General features: G+C 29.0%; 1 protein-coding gene across 3 annotated transcripts in view; it reads right to left on the bottom strand.

Annotated features, from left to right (window-relative positions):
* The window catches only part of LOC18094921 (aluminum-activated malate transporter 2), an 82,524-nt gene that overhangs the window by 23,018 nt on the left and 32,147 nt on the right, over positions 1–27,359 (bottom strand). Inside the window, exons 1-6 of one of the 3 annotated variants that reach the window (XM_006369320.3) lie at positions 18,755–19,162; positions 18,540–18,662; positions 18,163–18,432; positions 17,718–17,830; positions 17,479–17,622; positions 16,509–17,233 (exon numbers count right to left, since the gene is read on the bottom strand). The exons of 1 other annotated variant lie outside the window; for it this stretch is intronic. In XM_006369320.3, the coding sequence (XP_006369382.3) occupies positions 16,739–17,233; positions 17,479–17,622; positions 17,718–17,830; positions 18,163–18,432; positions 18,540–18,662; positions 18,755–19,040 (1,431 nt within the window). In that variant the 5' untranslated portion in view covers positions 19,041–19,162 and the 3' untranslated portion in view covers positions 16,509–16,738. Of the gene's footprint in view, positions 1–16,508; positions 17,234–17,478; positions 17,623–17,717; positions 17,831–18,162; positions 18,433–18,539; positions 18,663–18,754; positions 19,163–27,359 lie in introns of those variants that run through there. One more of the 3 variants, XM_052453226.1, reaches the window with a different exon arrangement.

Here is a 27,359-nt window from a genome sequence, read left to right as displayed (position 1 = left end):
TTTTATAATTTAGCCTCTAAGCTGAAAAAGAACCTAGATTACTTTCTTAGCATGCATGCCCTTTCTTTTTAACTACTTCTCTACCTTGGTAGCCATGAAACCATATCTTCTAGACCAATATAATGTTGTAATTCAACTACATTGGTTATCTTTATATTAAAACCATTCAAGAGCCTTGGCATTATAACCTTTTTATCCTCCATATCATTAGCTGAAATACTTCTCTACAATAATGTCCAGGAACAAACCTTTTTCTCATGACAGCTTTCATCTCATTTCAATTCTCTACGAGTCTCTCTCCATTTCATTTCCTACCTAAATTGATTTTAGGTGATCGAAGACACATATTCATTCATCTAAAGATGCCTAATCGATCAACCAAAATTGCCAAACAATAAGATAAATAGTTGCCGAACGACGCGTCATCTAGGTTAAACCTTAAAAATTAAGGTTTTTAATTTGGGATTTGACAAATTTCAATTTAATCCATGTTCTTTCAATTCTTTTTAATTGCACCTATAATTGCCTCCCAACTTTTTATTTCATGCAGTTTCACCCCTGTCAAACTCAATTGTCTTCGCCTTTTCCAATTAGGTTCTTGGTTTCATATAAATATTTGGCTTTTCATTAGAATAAGCTCATTTTTTACCTTTTACCACTCAATCTAAAAAATTTCAATTCTTTAATGAATTAATTCATAACAAATAAAAAAAATTAACAACTTAGTAATGCAATCCAAAATGATATATAGACTCAAAAAGGAAAAAAAAAAGAATAATAAAGAATCAATATGAAACTATGAATATGAAATCATGAATAGCAAAATGAATTTGTGAAAAATGTGAATGACATAAAAACACAAAAAAATATTACAAAAAAAAAAAAAACTAATGAAATAAGACTCAAATAACTCAAATTAAGCAAATACATGATATATATGACTTTAGTTGAAACTAATTAGAGAGAAAGTATTGACACAAAAACTACATGATATGAATTGTTTTGGTAATTTTTAAAAATAACCCAACAAAAATATATCTAAATAATCCTAAAATAAATATAAGTCATTAAGATATCCCAAGAATCAAGAACTGAACTTAAAAAATAAATTTGAAAACCCAAAATAATTCATGGTCTATTGAAAAGCAGCCCCCCCCCCTCCCGGCTCAAATTTAGTTTGGTTCGGTTTCTTTTCTTTTCTCTCTCTTTTCATTTTCAATTAAAAGAGCAAACAGGCCAAAGGAGGAGCTTATTTACCTTTTTGACTGGGTAAGTTTGTACTCTTTTTAAGTTTTCTATATCCTTATGTCAGAAAGTGACAATCCCTTGCCGTCTATACATTATTTGATGCTATTCTTAGTTTAATTTCTCATTGGAAAACTTCACATGCTAACTTCAAATGAACAAATCATTTTTTTTTTGTGTTTCTTGTCAATTTTGCATATAATGTTTCATATGAATTCTCAAATTCTTCAACCTCATAAAAGACTGTTGTCTTATCAGCTGAAGAAAGCAGTCGCGAGTCGCGTTTCTAAATTTATCTTATTTCCTGCCATAACTTACATCTGCATTTGTCATTCTTTATTTCTGCTGAACTTCCTAAACTAATTTTACAATATCCAATACACTATAGCATCCATATTTGGATTTATCTATGGTTCTGCCAGGCCCATGTTATGTAAGAGAGAGGAAGTTTTTGGAGTTGGTCGAATTGTCGATCCAGAATTGGGGTCACAATATTCTTTAGAGAAGACTATGGTGATGCTGAATGTCGCTCTCTTACATTACATTATTTCAGACATGTTTTTCAGAACCAATTTGCAATCCATTTCTTTTTTATTATTATTAAATAAGATTTACGGGTCAGCTTACACATACTTCGACTAATTCTATGAACCCTAAAATTAACGACCATGTAAGTTTCTAGTGGTTCTGAGGGGACTCAAACTCATAACTATTAAGAAGCAAATCCAAGACTTGATTAGTTGAACTACCCTTAGGGATGCAATCCATTTCTTTGATATTACTTCAAATGGTTAGACCCCGATTGCTATTATACAGCAGGAATGAAGACCATATAGGAAGAGGTATTATGCAGAGAAAGAGATAGAAATTTTTGAAATATTACTTTTTATATTAATTTTAAGAAAAATTAGAATAAGATGGTTTCATTTCTGATTTGTTTTTGCATCTTTATATACAAATCAAAAATTGATTTAACTCTATAAATTCAATTCAATTCACTGAATTTCAAATAGCCTAACTATATCTTTTCGAAAACAAGGTATTAATAATTAGATAAATTTTAACTACTTTGTTCAAATTATTTAAAAATTATAAGTGTACTATTCAATTTCTTCTTGCTAAAAATTAAGCAATTCTCCATGCTAACTGAGAACGACGGTAGTGATTGTTTAGCTCATTGGATAGCGCATAAGAATTTGTTACACGACATGGGAAATTTATCATTTAAAAATATATTTTTTATTTACTGATGAATATCTTAGCTATAAAAATGAATTGATTTAACTGATTAATTATTTTGATAACTTAATAATACAAACTCTAACCTAGTTCATGTTGCATATCAAAATTACAAAAAATAGTTGGGTTATAAATATGTTCAGCATGCCTGTTAATTACAATATATATATATATATATATATATATATATATATATATATATATATATATATATATATTAAATTAAGTTGATTCTATTGGTCCAAATTCGGATGGTTTCTAGCTGTTTCCATTAAAGACCCTATATTGAATCAAATTTTTTCACCAAAATAACATAATTTTATAAGAATGTTTTTTAAAATTTTAAACCCACCTTTAACTTGTAACTGGACCCAACCATAACTTTTTAAACACTTGGAATTAATTTTTTAACAGCAACAAAACTCTAATAACTTTTTTATTTTAAAACTTTTTTAATAGGTACAATTATTTAATTCACTAACAACTCTTTTATTTTTTTAACTGTTGTAACAACTCTTTAATTCCTAGCTATTACATGCTAGAAGCCTATAGTTTAGGTATATTTTATTGAGAGATATTTGAGTTTCATATTCTTTGGTTCAAATACATTGTTTAAAAATATATTTAAACTAAGATAATGTTGTTTGAATCTTAAGAGGCATATTACAAACAATATTCTAGTTACATAAAATTTTAAAAACAAAGAATTCATCCTTGACAACAATAAAAGTTTCATTAATTTAAAGTATTTCAACAAATAAATACCATCTATTATTTTAATTAATTATAAATATCTTTTATTATCTGTATTGCACAATAAACTCTAAACTCTAAATTTTTATTGGACATCTTTTATTTATCATGTTTTCATGATGATAAACTAAATATTTATTCAAAAATTACAAGTGTACTATTCAATTTTTTCTTGTTAAAGATTAAGCAATGACGTGTAAAGCTTGCACTCCCTCCGTTAAATTCTTCCTGCTAGCTCAGTACGATTCTAGTGATTTTTTTAGCATATTAGATGGTGAATCGAAAGATTTGTTACACGACATGAGAAAGTGATTTCTAAAATTCTTTTATTATTTAAGAGATGTTTGAGATATTAGTAATGGTTGTTTTTCAAATTGTTTTTGATTGAAAATATATTAAAAAAAAATTATTTTTAACATTACTACATTAAAACAATTTAAAAACATAAAAAAAAATTAAACACTTAGTTTGACATCACAGTTATAAAACTTGACACGTCTCGATAAATTAATTTGATACTTTATTTAGCAAGACCCTATATTGAATCAATTTTTTCCATCAAAATAACATAAATTTATAAGAGATTTGTTTTAAAATTTTAAACCCACCGTTAACGTGAGAAAGTGATTTCTAAAATTCTTTTATTATTTAAGAGGTGTTTGAGGTATTAGTAATGGTTGTTTTTTAAATTGTTTTTAATTGAAAATCTATTAAAAATATATATTTTTTAAAAAAATATTATTTTTAACATCAACATATTAAAATAATTTTAAAATATAAAACAAATTTAAAATAAATTTAAACACTTAGTTTAACATCACAGTTATAAAATTTGACACGTCTCGATAACTTGACACGTCTTGATATATTGAATCAAATTTTTTCACCAAAATAACATAATTTTATAAGATTTTTTTTTTAAAAAAATTTTTAAACCCACCGTTAACTTGTAAGTGAACCCAACTAAATTAACCTGAGCTTGAACGAGGTAAAAGGCTAGTTTGGTCGAATAACGATGCTCAGCATGCCCATTAACAACTCCCTAACGGAGATTAAATGCAGCTGATTCCATTGGTCCAAATTCGGATGGTTTCCATTAAAGCCCAAACTCACAACCTGTTAGGATGCTACCATGAATTTGACTGAAATCATAGACGATGGACCAAAGTACTAGGCACATATTTTTTAGCCACAGGAAGCCACTTCCATCTTCCTTGTCACACTTAGGCCCATAAACAGTCCGTCGAGTATAAACATGGTGTATTTGTTTTATTTTATAATTAATAAGAGAAAGAAATTAAGGAAATAAACAACTCAAGATAATCAAAAAATTATTTCTATCATCTAATCAAAGAAAATTATCAAACATTTTATATAATTTATTTTATTTTATTTTATTATATGTTGTTATATAGCTATATAAGATATCTCTATAAATTGAATGTAAAATAAATATTAAAATCAGCAAACAATATCATTCATTTGAAACTTTTTTTCTCTCTTATTTTACTTTTATTCCAACCAAAATCATGGTAGAATCAACCAAAATCAGCAACAATATCTATCGTCTAAAAAAACAAAAGATAGACAATTGATCCCTAGAGGTAGCTAGGATTTGACCACACCCACATTTTATTTCTTATTCTTTGACTCTAAGATGATCAAATCCAAGAAATTATATTTTAAAAGAAATTGTTTAATAATCAAACGCCCTTAGAACATCCCCATTTACAGTTCTTTAAATTATTCAAGGGTAGGTTTCCAAGCCGACAAGCATAACTTCGACCTTTCCCATTCTTCAAAAAATGCTTGATCACGTACAATACAATGCCTTATCGTACGAACTTAAACTGAAAAATAAAAATTAATTAATTAATTAATTATTCAAGGGTTCTGGACTAAACGTATGACATTCGTCACCTTTAAACATACTCCTGAGGAATCTTTCATTAAACTATTTGCTCGTTTTTTTTTTCTTCCAGTTTTTAAAATTTGCTTGATGGTTCAATTCAAGTAAAACAAAAAAATTAATTATCGTATTTATTTACTTTTGTTTATTTTTTTTTATTTCTTTATGCATATAATACTCCATGATCTCATCCTGAAATGTGAAACTTCGAGCATATTCGAAAGAAGTTTGGTTTTCCAATATTTAACCAATAAAATCCATTTTTTTTTTGTTTATTTGATATTATAATAGTTTATATGGTTGCAGCTTGAACAAATAGGTTTTAAAAAACTATAAATTTTTCTAATCATATCTCATCAAATTTTTATAAATGATTATAAAACAAAGATTTTAATGAGACCCATTGTAATAAAATATTTTTAAAATTATAATTATAACAAAATGCAATTTTAATCATATCTCATCAAACTACCAAAGTCAGCCCTTAGAGTGCAACTCTTAATGATAAGTTTATTACATGCACTATTTATCTTTCTTTTTTTTTTGCATATTTTTGTTGTCTAAGCTGAGTATTTAGTATCACACACTATGAGTTAGAATTCAATCAAGATGGTACTTATTCAATCAAGATGGTATAAAAAGACTGGTAAGATCTTGGGTTGTATAATCAAGATGGTACTTATTATTATGACTGAAGTTACTTAATTAAAGAAAGTTATTGGATATACAAGTGTTAGGCTATGCCTACTTTTTTTTTTCAAGTTCTAGAAAAAAAAACATATATATATATATATATATATATATATATATATATATATATATATATGTATATATATGTTTATATATATATGTATATATTTAATTTTTCACCATGAGTTAGGAATGATCTTGTTTTGTTCGTGTAATTTTCTTAGATTTAGTTTTTTTATTACAAAATATAAGACTAATAAGATTTTGAAAAATCTTAATTCAATAAACACGATTCCAAATTTTCATGGATTTTTTTATAATAAATAAGAAAATTAGAGATAAAAATTATATAATTGTTTTGTGAAGAATAGGATACCAAGTCAAGTGAAATCCACTGAAATAAGAAACAAGAGATTATGAAAAGAAAAGGAAGCTCTAACAAGAATATTACAGAAATGATAAGTAATGAATTAATATCGATGAACTATAACTCAACTCATCGAGTTCGAACCTCTGTTTTATAATCTAAAAGATAAAAATAATAATAGATTAATCCATTAACTAAGCCCTGTGATTCCAAGAAGCATGCCCGGGCATGAAGAAGAGAAGAAAATCATATAATCCTATTCACAATACATGAATATGAAATTCTACATCTAACACTACTAGAAAATTAATAAATACAAACAAAAATATGAATAGAAAAAATCTATAAGTATATTACGATGATCTTTACTATAGAATTTCTCATCCCTATATCCAATCGGTAAACACCGACAGAAAAATTCATGTGCTATATACCGATAGAATAATGGAGGGTGTTATAGTAGGATTCAAAAAGACAAATCATATGGCGACGTTATATTTTTACCAATAGAATGACCGAATGAGTTACTGACATAATAATTCTTTTGGTAATGTCGTCGGTGATATTTAATTTATGACCTCACGATCGACCCTTCTCTCCTCCTCCCTTATTTCTCCTTCTTCTTTATGCATTTTTTTTCTACAACAAACAGCTACCCCTCTCCTCCTCTCCAATCTCAACACAATTCAACCTCCAACAATAAATTTGGCAATCACAATACTTAGTTTGTCAACATCCGTATTCTGATTTAAATTTTATTGAGGATTCTCCACTTTAAATAAGCAAATGTATTTTTTTTATTTGAACTCAATTTTAAAATTTTGATTTTTTTGCATATTCTTTTGTACTATATTTATTTTGTTTGGGTATTTAGTTGTTTTATAGTTTTTTCTCATACAAATTTGTTGTATGGATTTATGATTTGTACATGTTAGGATTTGTTTTAGATTTTGTAAAATTACATTTGTTTGTAAATTGATGAAACTTATGTCAAATTTTTTATTTAGGTGTTTTGTGATGAAATAAATAATGACTTATGTAATGAGTCCGTTTTATATTTTGTGAATTTTATTGTTGAGTTGAAATTGTTAATTATTACATGTTGTCATCATTATTAAGAGTACTATTAAAATATATAGAATAAGTTTGAGTTAAATCAATATTTTTTGCAAATTATTTAGTTAACATTGTTAATTAATACATGTTGTCATCATTATTTTATATAGGTTTGATGTAAATATTGGATGATCGTTCATGGATGTATAGAGATTCACCCTAAGTGTTATAGAGGATGAATTATTGTAATGGGGTTCATGATCTTATTAATTACACACTATATAATCTGAGAAATATTAGTGGAGAGGGTATTACATGTCCATGTAAGAGGTGTAAAAATAAAAAGTTTCTCTATCTAGATGTTGTAACGATGCATCTTCTACAAAAATGATTCATGAAGAAATATCTATGTTGGTATGCATACATAATATATTCTTCACGATATTATAGTAGAAAGGATGATTGGGTCAACTTCTAGTTCTAGCAACGTGTATGGATTTATAGATGACAATAATAATCCTTATATGAATATTGTTATGGATGCGATGAAAATAAATCAGGGTCATGCCGATCAATGTCTAATTGTAGATGAAGAACGTAATGCAAACACGACTATGTTTTTTTGATCTTTTGAAAGATTCTGAAGAACCATTATGAGATTATTGCATAAATCACAATAAATTATCAGTCATTGCATAAGTGTTCAACATCAAATCAGATCATGGGTTGAGTGAGGCCAGTTATAACAAAATTGTTGAATGAGCGAGAAGCATTTTACCTGAAGGGAACAAGTTGAAAGAGAACGTTTATGTTGCTAAATCCATGATGAAACTCCTCAGTCTAGGATATTAGAAAATTGACATGTGTCTAAATTCTGCATGTTGTACTACCTTGAAAATACAGAGTTGACTAAGTGCAAAACATGTGGGCATTCTCATTATAAACCTATGACTTGCAGGGGAAGGACTCTTATCGCACACATAAAACTTAGATACTTTCCAATCACACCTACACTACAGAGATTATTCATGTTACTAGAAACTACTGAGCATATGACATGACAACAATTACATGATGCGGTTGATGGAATGATGGTGCACCCATTCAATTGTGAAGCCTATAACACTTTAATAGTGTGCATCCTCAGTTTTTAGTGGAGACAAAGAATGTGTGTCTTGGGTCATGTACATACAAATTCAATCCATTCTGGTCATTTGCTGCTCTTTATTCTTGTTAATCGATGATACTCATATTTACAATTTGCCAGCGGGGATGTATATGAGGCTGGAGTTCATGTTTTTATCTATGATCATACACGGTTCTAATAGTCCAAGTTGGAATATAGATGTTTGTCTTTGACCATTAATTGATAAATTGAAGCACTTATGGTCATCTAGGGCTTTGATTTATGATGTATCAAGAATTTATTTTTTAATGAAGATAGATTTGATGTGGACTATCAATGATTTTCCAACTTATGAAATGATTTCTGGTTGGAGCACGCATGGAAAACTAGTGAAGAATTGTATAACGTGGTGCCAGAGTACGGTAACATTGTGTTTAGTTTTTAATTCGGTAAGCAGAAGTTTCTTGGTTTTGGTTTGACTTAAAATTTGATAAAGCAAAGTATTTCCTGTGAGCTTTCTTATTGGAAGACCAATCTCTTCTGCTATAACCTTGATGTCATACACATGAAAAATAATGTGTTTGAGAACATTTTCAACATGGTTATGGACGTGAGGGAGAAGACAAAGGACAACATCAAGGCTAGAATAGATACAACTTTGTTTTGTCATTGTAAAAATATGGAGTTGATTTATATTGGGTTACAGGTCGCAAAGCTCAAAGCCAACCTCACTTTAGACAAGAATGCATAGTTACTTGTCTACCAATAACTCAAAAGTTTGTGTTTTCCTGGTGGACATGCCTCGAACATATCAGGGTTGGTGAATTTAGAGGATTGCATATTGTATGGAATGAAGAGCCATGATTGCCACATGTTTATGCAAACACTCGTTCCTTTAATTTACTGGGATTTATTGACAAAGAGGATATAAGATGCACTCAAGGAGATTAGTCACTTCTTTAGAGATTTATGCTCCAACAAGTTGTAGACATAACACATGGAGAGACTTGAAATGGATATCGTCAAGACAATATGCAAACTTTAGATGATATTTCCTCCATCGTTTTTTGACTTCATGGAGCATCTACCTATATTTTTACCGTTTGAGACAAAAGTTGGAGGCCTACTCCAATATAGATGAATGTATTCATTCGAGAGGTTAGGGTTTACACATGCATCTTAATTAAAATTTTATTATCTTTCTTTGCATATTTCAAAACACTCATTTAATTCCATACAGGTACTTATTCAACCTTAGGTCGATGCATGGTTTTCAAAATATATACTTATCAATGACAAAAATCAATAGCCATCCATAATAATTTTTGAAAAACTAATATCATTTAATAAATGTGATTTTAGATTTACAAATATTGAGACTACTAGAACAATAACATCCTGAATGGAAATTCCATTCAGGATACCTTAGGTCGATGCATGGTTTTCAAGGTTAGGATCAACTTAAATATTTTTTATGTTAATTTGGACCGTTTATTGAAATTACTGAAATTTTCCTTTTATAAATTTTTACTTCAAGAAAAAATTTGAATGAGAGAGAGCTGATAATAATATTGCAAGGAGGGATTGAGAGAATGTTGCAATTAGGTAAGATCGAATTCAAGATATTTTTTTATTTCAAATATTAAAATTTTATTTTTAATTTACTAACAAATAATTAATTTGTACCATATAGGTTGCATGATTTTTGGTACGAGGCGCAAAAGAAAACAAAGAAATATACGAAAGAAAGAGAGCTTTCATGTGCACCCCTTAATTGGCCCCACGGTCTCGACGATGATCGGCCTTCACCTCTATTTTAGATTTATTGTATTTGAACATACAAATATTTAAATTTGTAATAAATATTTGATTTTTAGACTGATTTATTTTATTTTAATTATATTTCTACTTCTGTTCAATATATATATTTTTAAAATATTACTGATAGGGTCATTAACGATACAACTCCATCGGTATATTCCAGAGAGTTGAAAAAAAATTACTGTAAATGCCACTAATACTGATAGGGTTACCGACAAAATTAGATCGTCGGTATATTCTAGAGAGTTGTAAAAGAATTACTGCAAATACCGCTGCTACTATTACAGATGGTATTATGTTGATGATATGTTATATTTACCGATGGATATACTGATGAAATAAAGCGGGTAATTTTTTTTTTGACGCATTTTATCCGTCTGTAAATCCATTGATATATTTATTACCGACAGACTCATCAACAACCCATAAATTACTAACAAGAGTTTTTCCTATGGATTGTTTCTATTTGTGAGTTTATCGGTAACATATATACCGACAAACTACTGGTGTACCAATATAAATTTTCGTCCATAAAATTGTTAAATGAAAGGGAAAAGTAAGCCCCACCACCTCCTTATCAATTCAAATCTCCAAGCTATCAACTAGTCAATTCACTGTTTTTGTTTCTTGTAGCTGGGGAAGGTTTAATTGCTATGTCATGAGATTTTTCAAATCTTATTAGTAAACTATGGACCTTCAAAGCAACCAGTCCGAGCTTCCTATATTACTTACCCCGACATGATTTTTAAAAGCAACCATCGTCTTTAATTTTGTCCTACAGTACTGCTCGTGATAGATTCAAGAATAACGGCACCAAATTAAATAAATGGAAACAAAATGGTCAGACAATGGTAGAGATCTAAGTGGAATGGCACCATGCTTTTAATAAAAGAGTGACGCCAAGGCAAAAAGATAAAACAAATTACTTACTTTATGGTGCTCTCAACATAATTTAATTAATAAACTGATCAATATTAAACACTAAATTCTGCATATAGTCCACACTATGAATATTAATATGCTGTTGATTTAAGTAAATTTGGAGATGCTGATGCATGTTTCTTTCTTTGAAACCAACAGAAAGCATGAAGGCTGATGGTTGAGTAAAAAAAAAAAAAAAAATCTAGAATTAGCAACGATATTAAGCGATGTTGTTTTCTTGGGCGCGGGTGCAAAAAATTTAGCAACGCCATAGGAAAACTTCTTGACAATGACTAACCTTTAAACTTTATGACCCAATTATTTATGTAGGCTGAGCATCAAATTAACTACTTGCGAGTTGTTACCAAGTGATAAAATTAATTTGACAAGTTAAAAATAACATAAATAACTAATAAAAATATAAAATGACTTAAAATAATTAGTATGATAAAATTAATTTTTTTTTTAATTTTGATATAAGAATATAACTAATCACCATCATTTTAATGCAAAAATTACAACCCAAGTTATGGGCACAATCACAATGTGCTAACTCGGTTGATCAATTGTTTTTTTCTATTCCCAACCCTTATTCTCTATCTTGATAGGCCTTTATTGGGTTTGGGTCGATTGGGCTTGGGACGAATAGAGTCCAAGCTTAAATTCAAGAGTTAATTAGAAACAAAATTAAAAGAAAAGGGTTTAGATTCACGTGAGATGAAATTCAGGACTAAATTGATTGGTGCTCATAAAATTAGGAACCAAAGTAAAAGAATAGTAAGAAAAAGTTGTATGGCACATCCTGAACAAGCACCAACATGTGAACCTTATTGCGACATGTGTGGGGTCCTCCCATCTTTAAAAGTTGTCTTTTTTGTTGTCTTTGAAAGCATCCCAACGTATTCTTTCATTCTAGCTAGCGCGTATTAATTTGTTGGTCGATGTCTGGTTTTTTTTCTTTCTTTTTTCTCCCTCATCCCTTTAAAATATGCAACTTTTTGTTCTTCTTTCCTTCGAGGGACTATTTTTTTTTTCTTTTCTGAATGATAAATTATAGTCTCTTGATTTTTGATCTCTTGGAAAACAAAAAACCCAAATAATATTTCAAAAATTCAAGCCTAAGAAAAATAGCAAATCGTGTTTATTTCCCCTTGAAACTGATATCAAGCTCTTAGAAAAAAAATCATTAATTCCAATCATGAATAAAATAAATATGGAAGGATAAAACCGAGGAAAAAGTTTCAGGGCAAATAAAAAAAAAAGAAAATAAATGGCATTGTGCGAATCCACATTACTAATAAGCCTAATGCGATTGTTGTTGGAACAATGATTGACCCTTTCGCTTTAGGTTTTCTTACTAAATACTAGTTGAAACCTTATTTTCAATCAATGTTAAATTGACTTGGATTTCTTTCCTTCATCTTATCATTGCTTTGTGAAAATTTTCAAAATTTAATGATTAGTTTAGACAAACATGATAATTTTACATAATAGTCTCATATCATAGAATGCAATCCACCCATCTTATTTAATTAGTTTTTTGTTTAAATTATATGAATTTATTTAACAAAAATCTATAAGAAGTAAATTGTGTATCACTTTTCTATAATTTAAATAGTCTTTGACTAGACTTAATGACTTAACATTCATGAGTTTAAATTTTACTATTTTTATTTTATGTACAAGATAATGGTATATTTTTGCAAGTTTCAATCTCAAAAAATTATTACTTAAAAAGATTTGTTAGATATTTATATAAAGCATAAATAGTTAAAAGTTAAGTACTTTATAAAAAGAATTAAAATACATTTCCTACTACAATTTGAAGGGACCATTGCTCGACGCAAGCCTTGGACTTACAAAATGCTCAAGTGTAGGAAGATGATTGTCACGTCATGATGAATGTGAGATTCTTGAAAGTTGAAGGGGGAAAAACAAAAATAAATTGACTCGCTACTTAATAATTAAAGAAAATTAGAAATTGTAAAATAAATATTGATTCCAAAGATTCAATTATGGGGTTAAATATGCTTAGGGAATGTAAACACCACCATTACCGCATCATTTCAAATGAAAGATTATCTTTGCTATGTGTTTTTTTCTAAAATTACATTATGTCTGCTATTAACTGTATATTCTTATTTTTGAGCTTATATTTTGTGATTAGCTTGTTGAAAAATCTGATGTTAATCCCTAAAAAAAAGATTTTATCGATGTGGGAATTTCAAAGAAAGGTTTTGACGTTAATCACTAAAAATAAAAGACTTCATTGAATTTGGAGTTTTAATTAAAAAAATTTATGTTAATCCCTAAAAATAGGATATTTCATTGAAATATAAATTTTAATAAAATTATAACGTTAATCCCTAAAAATAGAAGATTTCATTGAAATAAAAGTTTTAATAAAACTTTGTGATGTTAATCTCTAAAATTAGGAGATTTCATTGAATTTGGAATTTTAATGAAAAACTCTTGACGTTAATCTCTAAAATAAGAGATTTCATTGATTTTAAAATTTTAATGAAAAAATCTTAACGTTAATACCTAAAATAAAAGATTTTATCACTTTGAAAAAAAGAACTTTGATTTCTTTTAAAACAAACACTAGATTAGACTAATCTTAGGTTTTTGAAATTATTTTGGAATGTCGACCCATAAGAGTTGTTTTATTGTAAGTCAAATCTAAATGAGTTTTATAAATAAGTTATAAAACACAATATGAAAACAAGCAATTGAAAATGCAAAATGAAAATATCGGAATGACATAATAATTAACAAACTTGCATGAATATTAAATAGATGCAAGAATTTTTTTTAAGAGACTTGGCCAAAATGCATGGAATTTTAAACATTTTTTTTAGCATGAATATAAAGACAAGGATAACTACAACAAGAAAACGAAGAAAAACCTAGGATAACAATTTAATCCTAAGAATAAAACATCTCAAGTCTTATATTATTTATTCATGCATCATCCAAATAAACAAAACACACATGTCATGATTTTTTCTCATAATCAAGAAGCATGCAACACTTGAGTTGAAGTCTTGTCCATGCATCATCATCTAAAAACAAAGCATATTTCAAAACCCTAATCTTATCATTCCATGTATAGGTTACAAGCAAACCTACAAACACAAGTTTTGATTTATTTTTTACGCATTTGTTTTTAAATCAATATCATCACATTTATTATTTTAATTTTTTTTTTAAAAAGACATGCAAAACCTAAATGACACACAAACAAACCCTAAAAAGAAGAAAGTGAGTTGTAACTTACCTCAAGGATGCTTTCAATAGAGCAGGGAAGAGTTGTGGAGGCTTCTAGTAGCTGTCACAGTAGCTTATTAGTGTTTGAGAGGTATTTTGGACAGCTTTCTCTCTCTAGACTAAGGTTTTCTCTTTCTTTTGGTTTGTATTTTTTTTTCTCTTCTTTTTTCTTCATTTTATTCCTCTCTTACTCCTTTCTCTTAGTGAAACTCTTTGGTTTAAAATGAATTGGTTTAGTGACCCAGAAACCAACCTTTCCCTCTCTACCATATTCATATTTTTGGTGTTTTGGTATGATTTTTCTCTCTTTTTCTTTCTCTCCTCATTGCTTTCTCCCTTCTAGACAAGTTGGTTTAAACTCAAACCTCCCTTACCCACTATCTCTCTCTCAAAGGCAAATTTTCTCTCTCAAGACTTCTCTCTTATTTCTTACCATGTCCTTTTATTTATAGGTATGGAGGAAGGTTTTAGAACGTTTATAGGTGGAACAAGTATGTTTCTTGATTTTCATGGGTCAATCTTAGCCATCTAGCATTTTTGTACAACATGCTGGGTGGGCTACTTTAGCACATGTTTTCTACCACCATAAAGAGGCAATGCAGCAGGTCTTTGACTAAAGATGAAGTACAAGTGTAGGGGGAAATGACATGTCTCTTGACATTTAATGTTAACATGAGAGAGAGAGAGAGAGAGAGAGAGAGAGAGAGAGAGAGAGAGAGAGAGAGAGAGAGAGAGAGAGAGAGAGAGAGAGAGAAATAATGGTCTAAAGTTGCTCTGAAAACCTACAAAAAGGAGAAGAAAAGAGAAAATAAAGCCATACATGTGCGAGGGTTTGAAGACAATCCCTTCCATGCAAAACAACATCGTTTAGGCACCTTAAACTCATTCTTTTGGTAAGAAATGATGTTGTGCACCATTTCACTTAAGTTTATTTTATTTTTATTTGTTCTGTTTTGTTCTTTTTTTGTTTACAATTTAGTCCTCATACTTTTAATTCCTTTATATTCGGTCAATTTGGGTTGATTTTCTAAGATTTCTTTCAATTAAACCCTTGATGACATTCAAAATTGTCCTTCAATATTGGTGCCCTTTACAATTCAGTACTTGGATTTTCAATTTGTTCATTTTTAAACAAAAATCTCAATTTTTCTTTAATTACACCACTAATTAAATGAGTAGAATCCTTAAATTCTAGTGCCTATTCTATTTTGGTTCTTGATCCTTTAATTCTTTAAATATTGGTCAAATTGACTCTAAATTGTTTTTTTATTTTCTCTTCAATTACACCACTGATTGAATTAATAGGATCCCTAGATTTCAGTGTCTCTTCTATTTGGTTACTAGTCCTCTAATTCTTCTAATTTTAGGCAAATTAACTCCAAATTTAAATTTTCTCTTAGAGTAAGTCCCTAATTGAATTAATTGGAATTCCAAGCTTTTCCATTTCTTTCATTTTGGTCTTTGGCTTGCAAATTTAGCTATTTTTTCCTTTAATTCCAATTTTCTCCTCAATTAGGCTCTTAATTTAATTAATTGGACTTCTAAACTTTGCTATCTTTTCCATTTTGATCACTGGTCTTCCAATTCTTTTGATTATGACTGATTTAATCCTTTTTTTTTTTATTTTTTTCAATTAAACCCCAAATTGCATGCATGCATAATTTTTTGACCAACTATAATTTAAATTCTTGCCCATTTGCAACCCAAATTGTATTTTATTTTGGAAACATTTTTCTTTGAAGATTCTTTTTGTTTGAAAATGGTTTTGAAAACATTTTCTCTTAAAATTGAGGGTGTAAAAATTTGGCTTTAACAATGATGTTGATGGACTTTGTTGTTGACAATGACACAGTACTATCATAAATATATCTACAAATCTGGTCAAAACATCGAGTTCTTGTTAGTCTTTCTTTTTGCCAAAATATCTTTCTAGAGGCTCTATGAGGGCAACCAAGGACAAATTCTTGTTATCAGCACATTAAATATCATATCGCTTCATATAGATTTAAACAAGTAAAAGTTTGATTATAAAACACATATATAATATTGGAGTTTGGGTATCCTTTTGTGCATGTCAGACCCCCAATCAAAGATACGTCACCACAACATGATGCATGAAGAACAGAGGAGCATCTTGAACTTGGTCACTTTACATGTATAATCTTGGCTTGCTCATAGCTAGCTCATTATTCTGTCTTTGCCAAAATGACAAGTAAATAAAAAATACAAGTTACCCAAAAATGGCTGAAAAGATTGATATTTTCCTTATCCTGAAAGAAGAGGGCAATTATTTTGTTCCAAAAAAAGATAATACAAATTGGAATACAAGTTACCTCTATATTTACACTCCCATCCTTTGCTTGCTAGCCTTTGGTGCTGAAGAATTCTCACTTGGTGGGGAAGGCAGAGTTGATTCCCTGACATTGATGCCAACATCGGGGCAATTGACTATCTGAGCTGATTTTACACTCTGATTTTGTCCTGAATGCAACTTTTTTGGTGATAGAGTTGGCTCTACACTCTTAAATTGGGCTTTGGAAGCGAGTTCATATATGGATTCAGAAATTTTTTCAGTGTATGTGACCACGTCAATTAGTATTGAAGCTACTGTAACCCCTGGTATAACTTTCAGCAGGTCAATGTCTTCCCATATGCCTGATTTGAGTAAAGATTTGATATTTTTGGCAGCAGATTTTGCATTTTCAATGTGGGAATCTGCAGAAGATGGCTGCACCATTATTTTGATTGCCAATGCAAGTTCCTTAAGTGATTTTCCAGATTCTCTGCTCATTTTTGTGCATGCTTCCTGAATTATGTTACTAACTTCTGATGATGCCTGCAACAATAAGCAGCTAATATTTAGAGATTAGCATGTGATGAATCACCTGGGGCTTCTGAGCATATATGTTCCTAAATGGTACTCATTTTTTTTTTTACTTAACCCATACAAAAGGCTTGAACTTTGCTAATTTTTGTGAGAATGGATCGCAACATATGATATGCCGAAGGTTTAAAGTAGCTTATCACATTGTATTTAGACATCAAAGATGAGATAGCTTCTAGGGAGTTAATTTCTTATACCTGAATGTCAGCATTTAAGTATCCATTCAATGCTTCAATTCGGTAGGCACATTCTCGAGCCAGAGTCCCAACTTTCAGGTATAGTTTCCATGGATGTCCAAATGGGAACCGACCATGACATGGTTCCCATGCAGCAAAATTAGCCTGTAAGGCATCAAAAATATTATCAGAAAAAAATCCAAGTAAATAGGTAAAGGAAGAGGAGCTTGGGGGTGGGGGGATGAGAGATATACACACACCAAGGATTCTTCACTTTTTTTTGAATTGAGAACACTTTTGTATCCTTCCAAAAATTTCTTGTCGTCTTTGCTCTCTTCACCCCCTGTTCTTTTGAAGTATTCATCACCAAATCCTGTAATACGTTATCTGAGTAAGTTTTTGAGCATCTGCATGTTGAAATCTAGTTAAAAAGAAACAATTGAACCATCTAGTAGATGATCCAGTGGTAAAAATTTAGGATCAAAGGGTTTGCTCCCCATGTGGTCTCAAATTCGAGTCATGTGATTGCTAATATGATGGCAACTGGAGGCTTGCATGGTCGTTAACTTCAGGGCCCGTGGGAGCGCAAACTGGTTCGGATACTCACGTTAATAAAAAAAAAAAAAAGGAACAATTGGAATGAATGCATCCACTACTTGATTGGTACGACGACTCAGTGCACTGCTTTGTTGGGGACATACATACCTTCTAAGGAGTTGCCAAGCTTTTCAATGTTGAGAGCGATCAGATTGTGAAGATCTTCACCAGCCCACACAGGGAAAATCACAATAGAAACGATGACACAAACAGCAGCACCTATGCTGACGGTTGATAATCTACTTTGTGCTGACTCTAATATATTTTCTTGAAAACCAGATACCGTTATCATAGAGAAGGTCAAAATGAATATTAACATCGCATAATCATATCTTGCTTTAATTTTCGGAAGGAACCTTAAAAATGTTGATATTGTAGCTGCAATAAAAAAACAGAATAATTTTGAATCCACGAGTACTTTTTTCCTTTTCTTTTAATCGTAAGGATCATATAATTATTTTGTGTGCATGCGCGGTTATAGATACCTTGTAGAAAGACAAGGAACAGAATTAGTATAGGTCCTCCAGCCAGGTAATGGGCTCCAACACCTAGTGCACCAGCCAGAAGTGTTGCCATTCCTCTATTCAATCCTTTTCCAAGAGTAGCCCCTGAAAATTCCACAGTCAATATTATGACTTGAGTAGAGGTTTCACCATGAAAGGGGATTCTTGTTGTACTTTTAAAAAGGTCAGAGACTTACCCACGGAGAATTCAAAGACCAGGACAACAGTCATAACAGCCCATATGGCATCGAGACGATAATTCTTATAAAATAGGCGTAAGTAGTAGAGTGTTGATACCAATGTAAGTGCTAATCCTACTTTAAGTGAATGAACAACTCTTCTTGGATCTTCTTGTCCAAGCTTCTTTATATTCCTAGCCATACCAACCATGTTAGCTTTGAACTTCACAGGCAAGGCCTTGAGCCACGAGCGTCCTTGAGTGAAAAACCCAGCTTTGTCACCGCTTCCAGACGCAACCTCCATGGCTGAATGAGTTGGGAAAAGTTCGCATGAACTGAGAAAGATCAAAGAGAGCGGAGAATAAAGAGAGTTGGCCAAGAAAGATGCTTGAGGAGGCACTCTACATGCTTCTAATTTTATAAGAAGAAAAGGGCATCTTTTTGGCACATAAAATATGCTATAGAAGTATATGACCATGTTTTGATGTTTCCTTTATATATATATATATACATGCACGTACAAATGAGATCTCACCTATAAAAGGTTCCATAAGCTATTCAAAGAGCTATTTTTTAATCAAAATTTTTAATGTATCATAGCAAACGTTTGTCATAATATAAATATGAATAGCTCTACCAATCAATGTATGAAATAAATTAAAAAATGAAAAACAATGAATTAATAGCAATATCTTGTTTGTTATGCTTGAAGTTAGGATAATTAATTTATACGACGCGACATCGTAACAATATTTTTAAAAATTGTTAATGAAATCATTACTATTACAATTCCAGAATTCTTTTTCCTACTTAAACTATTTTGCATCTTGAAAAAGGAATTGGATTTTGTACCTAGAATTGTACAGGGGTTTTCTCATGGAATACACTAGTTAGACTCTCACCTCACTTTAGTCGTATATTAAAAAAATTAGAGTTAATGCGAAGTTAATGCTTTGGGGTGTTTTAATATTTAGAAAAAAGTATTTTCTTTCTCCAATGATACATACTCTTCCTTCTTTAACTTTTATTTTATTATAGAAAACTTTGAAGAAAATGAAACAAATTGAAATATATCTTTAGTTGCGGAAGACAAAATGATATTTAGAACTTGTTTAACAGTCAAATAGTACCTGAATCCTGCCCACCCGAAAATCCATATATTAGAATAAAATATTGCAAAAATACATCATTTTTATTTTCGTGTTACGACACCTATTATAAGGATAATAATCTTGGTCTAACTGCTATCTATGATCACAAAGAACCACCAAGAAATGAAATCATCTTATTTAGAGAATATGTTACAAAATCAATATAATTTATTTTATTATTTTCCAATTAGTATAGAATAAAAAGTACTATCCATTTTCCTTTTTTTTTCAAAAACGAGGTAAAAGAAACTAAAACATAAGATATTTAAACTTAATAAACGTTTTTTTTTAAATAATAAATAATTCAACTAGATTTATTCGCTAATGAAGGTAGCAACAAATTAAGCTTTCATATTCGTATTCGTTCCATTGTCACAAATCCTTAACACAACAAAACACTCGAAAACAAATCTTGGAGTGACATTATCAACACCCTGCAGGATCTATATATTGAGTTTTATCTGTTCAAAAATACAGATTTAGTTTAATGATAAGTAGATGTTTAACATTCATCAAGATATTAATTCTAATGATCATTAATTCTAATTTAATGATAGAATTAAATTAAACCTGTATTTATGACAGATTCTCAATAATAATAGACTTCCAAGTTTGATTATTAATTCTAATTTAATAATAATAGAGAAAAAAAAAGTTTGATTATTAATTCTAATTTAAGACTTCCAAGTTTGAGTTCTTAAGTAAATTAAACCTGTATTTATGATAGATTCTCAAATAAAAGTTTTGAAGTTCATTCCTTCCCATCTTTAAACTTAGCATTTAAAAAGAGAGAATTTTTTTTTTCAAACTACGGTAGATGTTGCTCTTCAAGATATTTTTCGCTTGAAAATATATTAAAATAATATTTTTTTTTATATATTTTTTTATATTAACATATGATTTAAAAAAAAACATTGTCCAATCACAGCACCAAACACTCGAAAAAACATGAGCTAATTATGACCTCAAAAGTTAATGCGTACATTTATTAAAATAATTCGAGAATTAAATACTCTAATAAATGAGTGTATTAGAATCATATAATCAAGTTTTGATAAAAAAAAATATAAAAAAATATATTTGATAAGTTTTACATGAATGTATTAAAAAAGAAACTAATATAAAGCTTGCACGCTACCACAAAAAAACTTCATAGAATCTAATTTCTAATTAATTATGTATTATTAAAGATATTCATCTAATTTTTTAAATATTTTTGACAAAAACAAATGTTAACAGAAAATTAGTTTATTTAATAAAAAGCAACAAAAATTAAATAATATATTTACGATACTATAATAACTTCAATTTTATTTTCATAGAATATTCATGACCATAAATATAAAAAAAAAATCTACATCATAGGTTCACATATAATAATTAACAAAATAATTATTAAAATTATAAAAAAGAAGAAGAAGCTAGAATCTGATTTTAAAATAAATATCAAGCTGAAAGATGTTTAGTGAAATAACATATTAAATTCAATTTATTTATTCATAATAATTTATTTTGATTAAAATTTAAGAAGAAAAAGTAATTATGAATATCTATACAAAAAGAGAGTTTTTTTATATTATTAAAAAAATTATAATCTTAATTGAAATAAATTAAAAATTTAATGTCAGAATCATATCCTAAATATATTTCTAGTTATTTTATTTAAATGAATTATAAATAAAATATAAGAAAAAAAATAAAAGGGCTTTATTAAACAGAGAAAGGTAGGCTAGAGTGGATCGGTAAGGCCAAGCCCGCAAGTCTGTTCCTTTTTTTATTTAATTTTTTTTGTTAATCAGGTGAATGACAAGTTGTCCTTCCAATGTTTTTCTCAAAAAAAAAAAAAGTTTCTCATCTAATTATTTGTTTTTTCAAATATAACTGATGAAATATTGTCTACAAGATGACTTTCCAACCACCTCAAGTTAACAGAAAATTAAGGTTTGACTTTTATAATCTAAAAACTCTATTTTAATCTTTTTTTTTCAATTGAAAAAAAATTAAGAAACACTCTAAAAACATCGATAAATGTAAATCTATTCCTTAATCGACATTGAATTGGTCAAAAAAAGAAAAATTAATCTAAATCTTAAAATTCTCGTACGACCCACTTTATTTTTTTTGGCGAGATGAAGGCTAAAAAAAACACCTAAATGAAACTAATCTCATAAAATTGAACATGTTGATATTAAAATCTTTTTTTATTTTTGTTGGAATGTGGCCAATCAAGAAATTTCTCAATCTTTAACAAATTTCCAACTATTTGTTTCTCTAATATCTTAAACTCAAAAATTGAAAAATAAATAAAATGATGTTTTAGATCAAAACTAAAATTCTAAAAACAAAAGGGATTTGATATGAACAAAAAAAAGAGTCAAAAAGTACTTTTTTTCCATGAATTTGAGATTGGACAAGCAATTTTATTCTATTTTCAGTTTTGTATCTTTGTTTTTTTAATTGTGTCTCTCTACTACAAATCCAAATTGTATTTTACTAAATTAGTCTCCAACAAAATTTTTAAATCTAACAAGAACTTATAAATATTATAACATATAAGGATAAAGACCATAAACTCAGAAAATATCCAAATTAGTTCACAAGGATGCAATTACAAAAAAGAGTTTAATGACCATAACAAAAAAAATAAAATAAATTTTGCCATTATTGTAATTCATAATAAAAGTTAAAAGCATGTATAGTGATAAAATCTATGGTAAAACCACCAACTTTTTTAGTTTACCTTGAAATTATAATTATAATTATAATTGTAATACTTTAGGCTTTAAGTTAGACTTTCTCCATCGTCGCAATTTAAAAATACAAAGCTATTTTTATTGTAATTTAGAGTTTGTCTCTATACACATGCTTTCTTTATATATAACCCTATTTTTAGAATGTTTAAATTGTTTTAATTGAATAGTCATTTTTTCTATTTAAATACGAGGAAGGAGCATAGTGTAAAAACATCAATAGATCTAGTTCTATGAGAGCCATACTAAATTGAACTTATTATTATTTATGTTTGAAAAGATTTTTATTTTATTTTATTTTAGTCAATAAATTATTCCATAAATATTATTTAAATTCCTCGAAATACGACAACAAACTCCATTTTGTTTAAGTGTGTGATGTGTTTATCACACCATCAATTAACAAAGGTAGTGTTTTTACTACACAACACCTCACAAATCTCTTTTAAATTTAATAGTTTTTTTTATCTCTTTGATTCTTTTGTTTTTCTAATTTCATATTTTAACATTTGGTTTATTAAAAATTAAACTTCATAATTTATTGTGGTTTACTTTATATGTGGTTAGATTGGTCTCATAACTAATGTCACGGGTTTAACGAATTAACTCAGTTAACTCAAGTTTTTTGTCCTTTTTTTAGTATTTGTTTTTCAATTCTATCATTCAACATTGAGTTGATAAGAAATTAAGTTTCATGATTTATTTTAGTTTACTTTCTATGAGGTTATCTTGGTTCTATGACTCAGGTCGCAGGTTTAACGAGTTAACCCAATTGACTCGATTTGTTTTTGTCTATTTTTATTTGGCATTTTTTTAATCTCATCCTTTAGCATTAGGTTGCTTAGGAATGATGGTTCATGATTTATTTTGTATTTCTTTCTATGAGGTTATCCTGATCTTATAACTCAGGTCACATGTTTTATAGGTTAACAATTTCTATTGTGTCTTTTTTCTAGATTGCTTTTTTTTTTAAAAAAATTATCATTCAACAATTGATTTGGGCTTCATAATTTGTTTTGATTTTCTTTCTATAAAGTTATCATAGTCTCATGACCTTGATCACGAGTTTAGCAGGTTAACCCGGGTTGAATCAAGTAATTTTTTATGTTTACTTTCTATGAGATTATCCCGGTCTCATGAACTGGGTCATAAGTTTGGTAGGTTAACCAATGCTGATTTTTTTTTAATTATTTTTTTTCATTTTCATTCTTCAACACTGGGTTGATTGTAATAGAGCTTCATAATTTATTTTGATTTTATTTATATGGGGGTTATCATGGTCTCATGCTCTGCATTGTGAATTTTGCAGGTTAATCAAGTTGACCCAAATCAATCTAATATGTTGCATTTTCAATATTATTTTTTAAAAGTTGTTATCATGAATTTTTGTGAGTCAAACCATTTTTACTAATCATTCGGGCTGCCTTTGGACCCTTCAAATCAATCAAGTCACATTGAATCAACCTTCGTATGATATAAGAGAAAATTACTAGAAAAACTTTAGCAACGCTTGGATGTTTCTTTTATATGTTTAAAAAAAAATAGATATGACTCACAGTGTAGTGTTTGCCAACCATCTAGTAATTTTTATATTGGATCAAATCCTAGATGTGTAGCAAAGGGTCCTTATTATTAAAAAAAAAAATCACATTACACATATTTAAATTTTTAGAACTTTACTTACATCTTATTTAAATTATAAGATAATCTTAATATGCCAAACATATAAACATAGCAGAAAATTAATAGGATACACACCTCTTGCCATGATTGATTAAGTGTTAAAGCAATTGTTTGGAAATCTTAGTGCTATCAAGAATAAAAAGTCTTCTAATTTATGCCAAAACTTTTGGGTTTCTCTGTGTAGATAGAAGACACAGACTTTTCATTCTCTTTGATTAGATTAGGGACCTTTTATATATAACATAATTTTACACCTTTATCCATCATAAATGTTTTTAGCTCATTACTAGAGTCCAATGGGCTCTAAGTTTTTACTGTCATTTAATTGAAAATCTACATGACATATAGGCTACCTTAAAAAATATTTTTCTAATATTCTCCCACTTGGTCTATATAACAACACCTGAAAAGTAACAATATCTTTTTAGATTTCAAAATATCTAGTAAATGGAAACACTTACACTTAAATCAAGAATACAATAAATCATATCGGTCACACTTTATAATCATGTACTTCCTTCCATGTATTTCAATACATTGCTTCCTTAGAATAAAGCACTCAATGAGAAAATAAACTTTATGAATGAATTTCTAATAAGTCATTTGGGTCCAACTTTATATATCTCAATAGATATAGAAAATAAAATTTTATGTGCATAAAACATCACTTTAGTCTACAAGAATAACATAACAATTGTCTAGACAATCAACTAAAAGAAAATGAAGTTAAATATCAAATGGGTTAGCTAGACCCATACGATCCGCATGACCTATATATTATTTTGCCAACAATGCTTAAGTTATGAGATCTACAATCATCAGCCCAGTGCTAATATTCCCAATGAGCACTTCATGTTCCTTCACTTTTCCTCTCACAATGAGATACTTCATGTCAATGTGCTTGTTTCAGCTTCCATTCTTATTATTCTTAGAGAAAAAAACTATAACCAGATTATCATAATATATCTTTATTGGTCTTGATATGGAATCGACAACTTTAAGACCAGAAATAAAATTTCTTAACTAGATCACCTATGTCGTTGCTTCATAGTATGCAATGAATTCTACTTCCATAGTAGAAGAGTCAACAATGGTTTGCTTAGTACTTCTCCAAGATACAACTCCTCTAGCAAGAAGAAAAATGTAACCTAAAGTAAATTGTCTTGTGTCTACATAACTAGTAAAACCCGAGTCTAAATAGCGAATCACCTCAAAGTGATTAGTGTGTCTGTAAGTCAACTTGTAATCCTTGGTTCCGTATATGTACCTAATGACTTTTTTAGCAGTTTTTCAATGGTCCATTCCTTGATTACTCTAGAACCTTCCCAATATTCCTACTACAATTATCGAGTTAGGTTTTGTACAGACTTGTGCATACATCAAACTATCAACTATAGATGCATAGGGAATGTTACTCATCTGCTATTTTTCCAATGTATTTTGTGGGAATTGATTTTGGTTAAATTTCTACCTTTTCACAATTGGTGCTACTAAAGGTGCATAATTTGACACCCTGAATGTTTCCAAAACTTTTTCAATATAGGCCTTTTAAGACAGTTCTAATATCATTTTAGACTTGTCTCTGTAAATCTCTATGCCAATGACATAAGAGACTTCACCCAAATCTTTCATATCAAAGTTTTGAGAATAAATTGTTTTATGTCATGTAGCAAACCCAAATCACTACTTGCAAGAAGAATATCATCTACATATAGGACAAAGAAGTTATATTTGCTCCCACTAATCTTAAGGTATATATATTGATCAACAATGTTCTTAATAAAACCATATGAGACTATAACATTATAAAATTTAATATATCACTGTTGGGAGGCCTGCTTTAGTCCATATATAGATTGCATTAGTTTACACAACAAGTGGCTATATATGTCATCACAAAAACCTTCAGGTTAATTCATAAATATCTCTTCATCTAAATTTCCATTTAGAAATATTGTTTTGACATCCATCTTCATTTAGAAATGTTGTTTTGACATCCATCTAATGTAGCTCTAAATCAAAATGAGCTACTAATGCCATTATTATTCTAAATGAGTCCTTTTTAGAAACTGGAGAGAAGGTTTCATGATAATCTATGTCTTCCTTTTTAGTATAACCCTTAACAACATGTCATGTTTTATATTACTTCATATTACCAGAAGCATCTCTTTTGGTTTTATAATCCTATTTATAGCCCACACTTTTAGATCCTTCAAGTAATTCGATGAGGTTATAAACTTGATTTTAAGACATAGACTTCATTTCTTTCTTCATGGCATTATACCATGGAACAGAGTTTTATCCATTCATAGCTTGTAAAAATGAACTTTGATCATCTTTAGGTACAACATCAAAGTCAGACTCTTGAAGATATACAAAATAGTCATTGGAAATACCTAGTCTCCTTGTTCTTGAAGATCTACTCAATTCAACTTTCTCTTGTAGGTTTACTTCATCAAGAACTACTTGCTTTTGAATTGGTTATTGCTCAAAATTATATAAATGTTTTTCTTGAATAATAATCATTTGTTGTTTATCTTTACTCAACTCAGTTAAATCTTGTATTTTCTCAAATTCTATCATTCTAGGAAAATCACTCCCACTGAAATTAAGATCCTCAAAGAATGTAGCATTTCTTGCCTCTACTACTCTTGTACTATGAGAAGGACAATAAAACTTATACCCTTTAGAGTTCATTGCATAACCAATGAAATAACCACTAGTTGTTTTTAGGTCTAATTTATTTAGTTAAGGATTATAAATCTTTACCTCAATAAAACAACCACATAGATGTGTATGATTTAAACTAGGCTTTGATCCTTTCCATAATTCAAAAGGTGTCTTAAACAAAACTTTAGATGAAATCCTATTTAAAATATACACAGCAGTCTTTAGTGCTTCATTCCTAAGAATAATGGTAGATTATAATTACTAATCATACTTCTTATAATGTTTATAAGGGTACGATTCCTTCTTTGAATCACATCATTTTGTTGTGGTGTGGCAGATATTATATAATATGTAATAATGCTCTGTCCT

This window comes from Populus trichocarpa, chromosome 1 (genome assembly GCF_000002775.5).
Source record: "Populus trichocarpa isolate Nisqually-1 chromosome 1, P.trichocarpa_v4.1, whole genome shotgun sequence".
Taxonomy (NCBI): Eukaryota; Viridiplantae; Streptophyta; class Magnoliopsida; order Malpighiales; family Salicaceae; genus Populus; species Populus trichocarpa.
The sequence above is the reverse complement of the archived record's forward strand: the minus strand, read 5'-3'. Positions and strand labels throughout refer to the sequence as shown.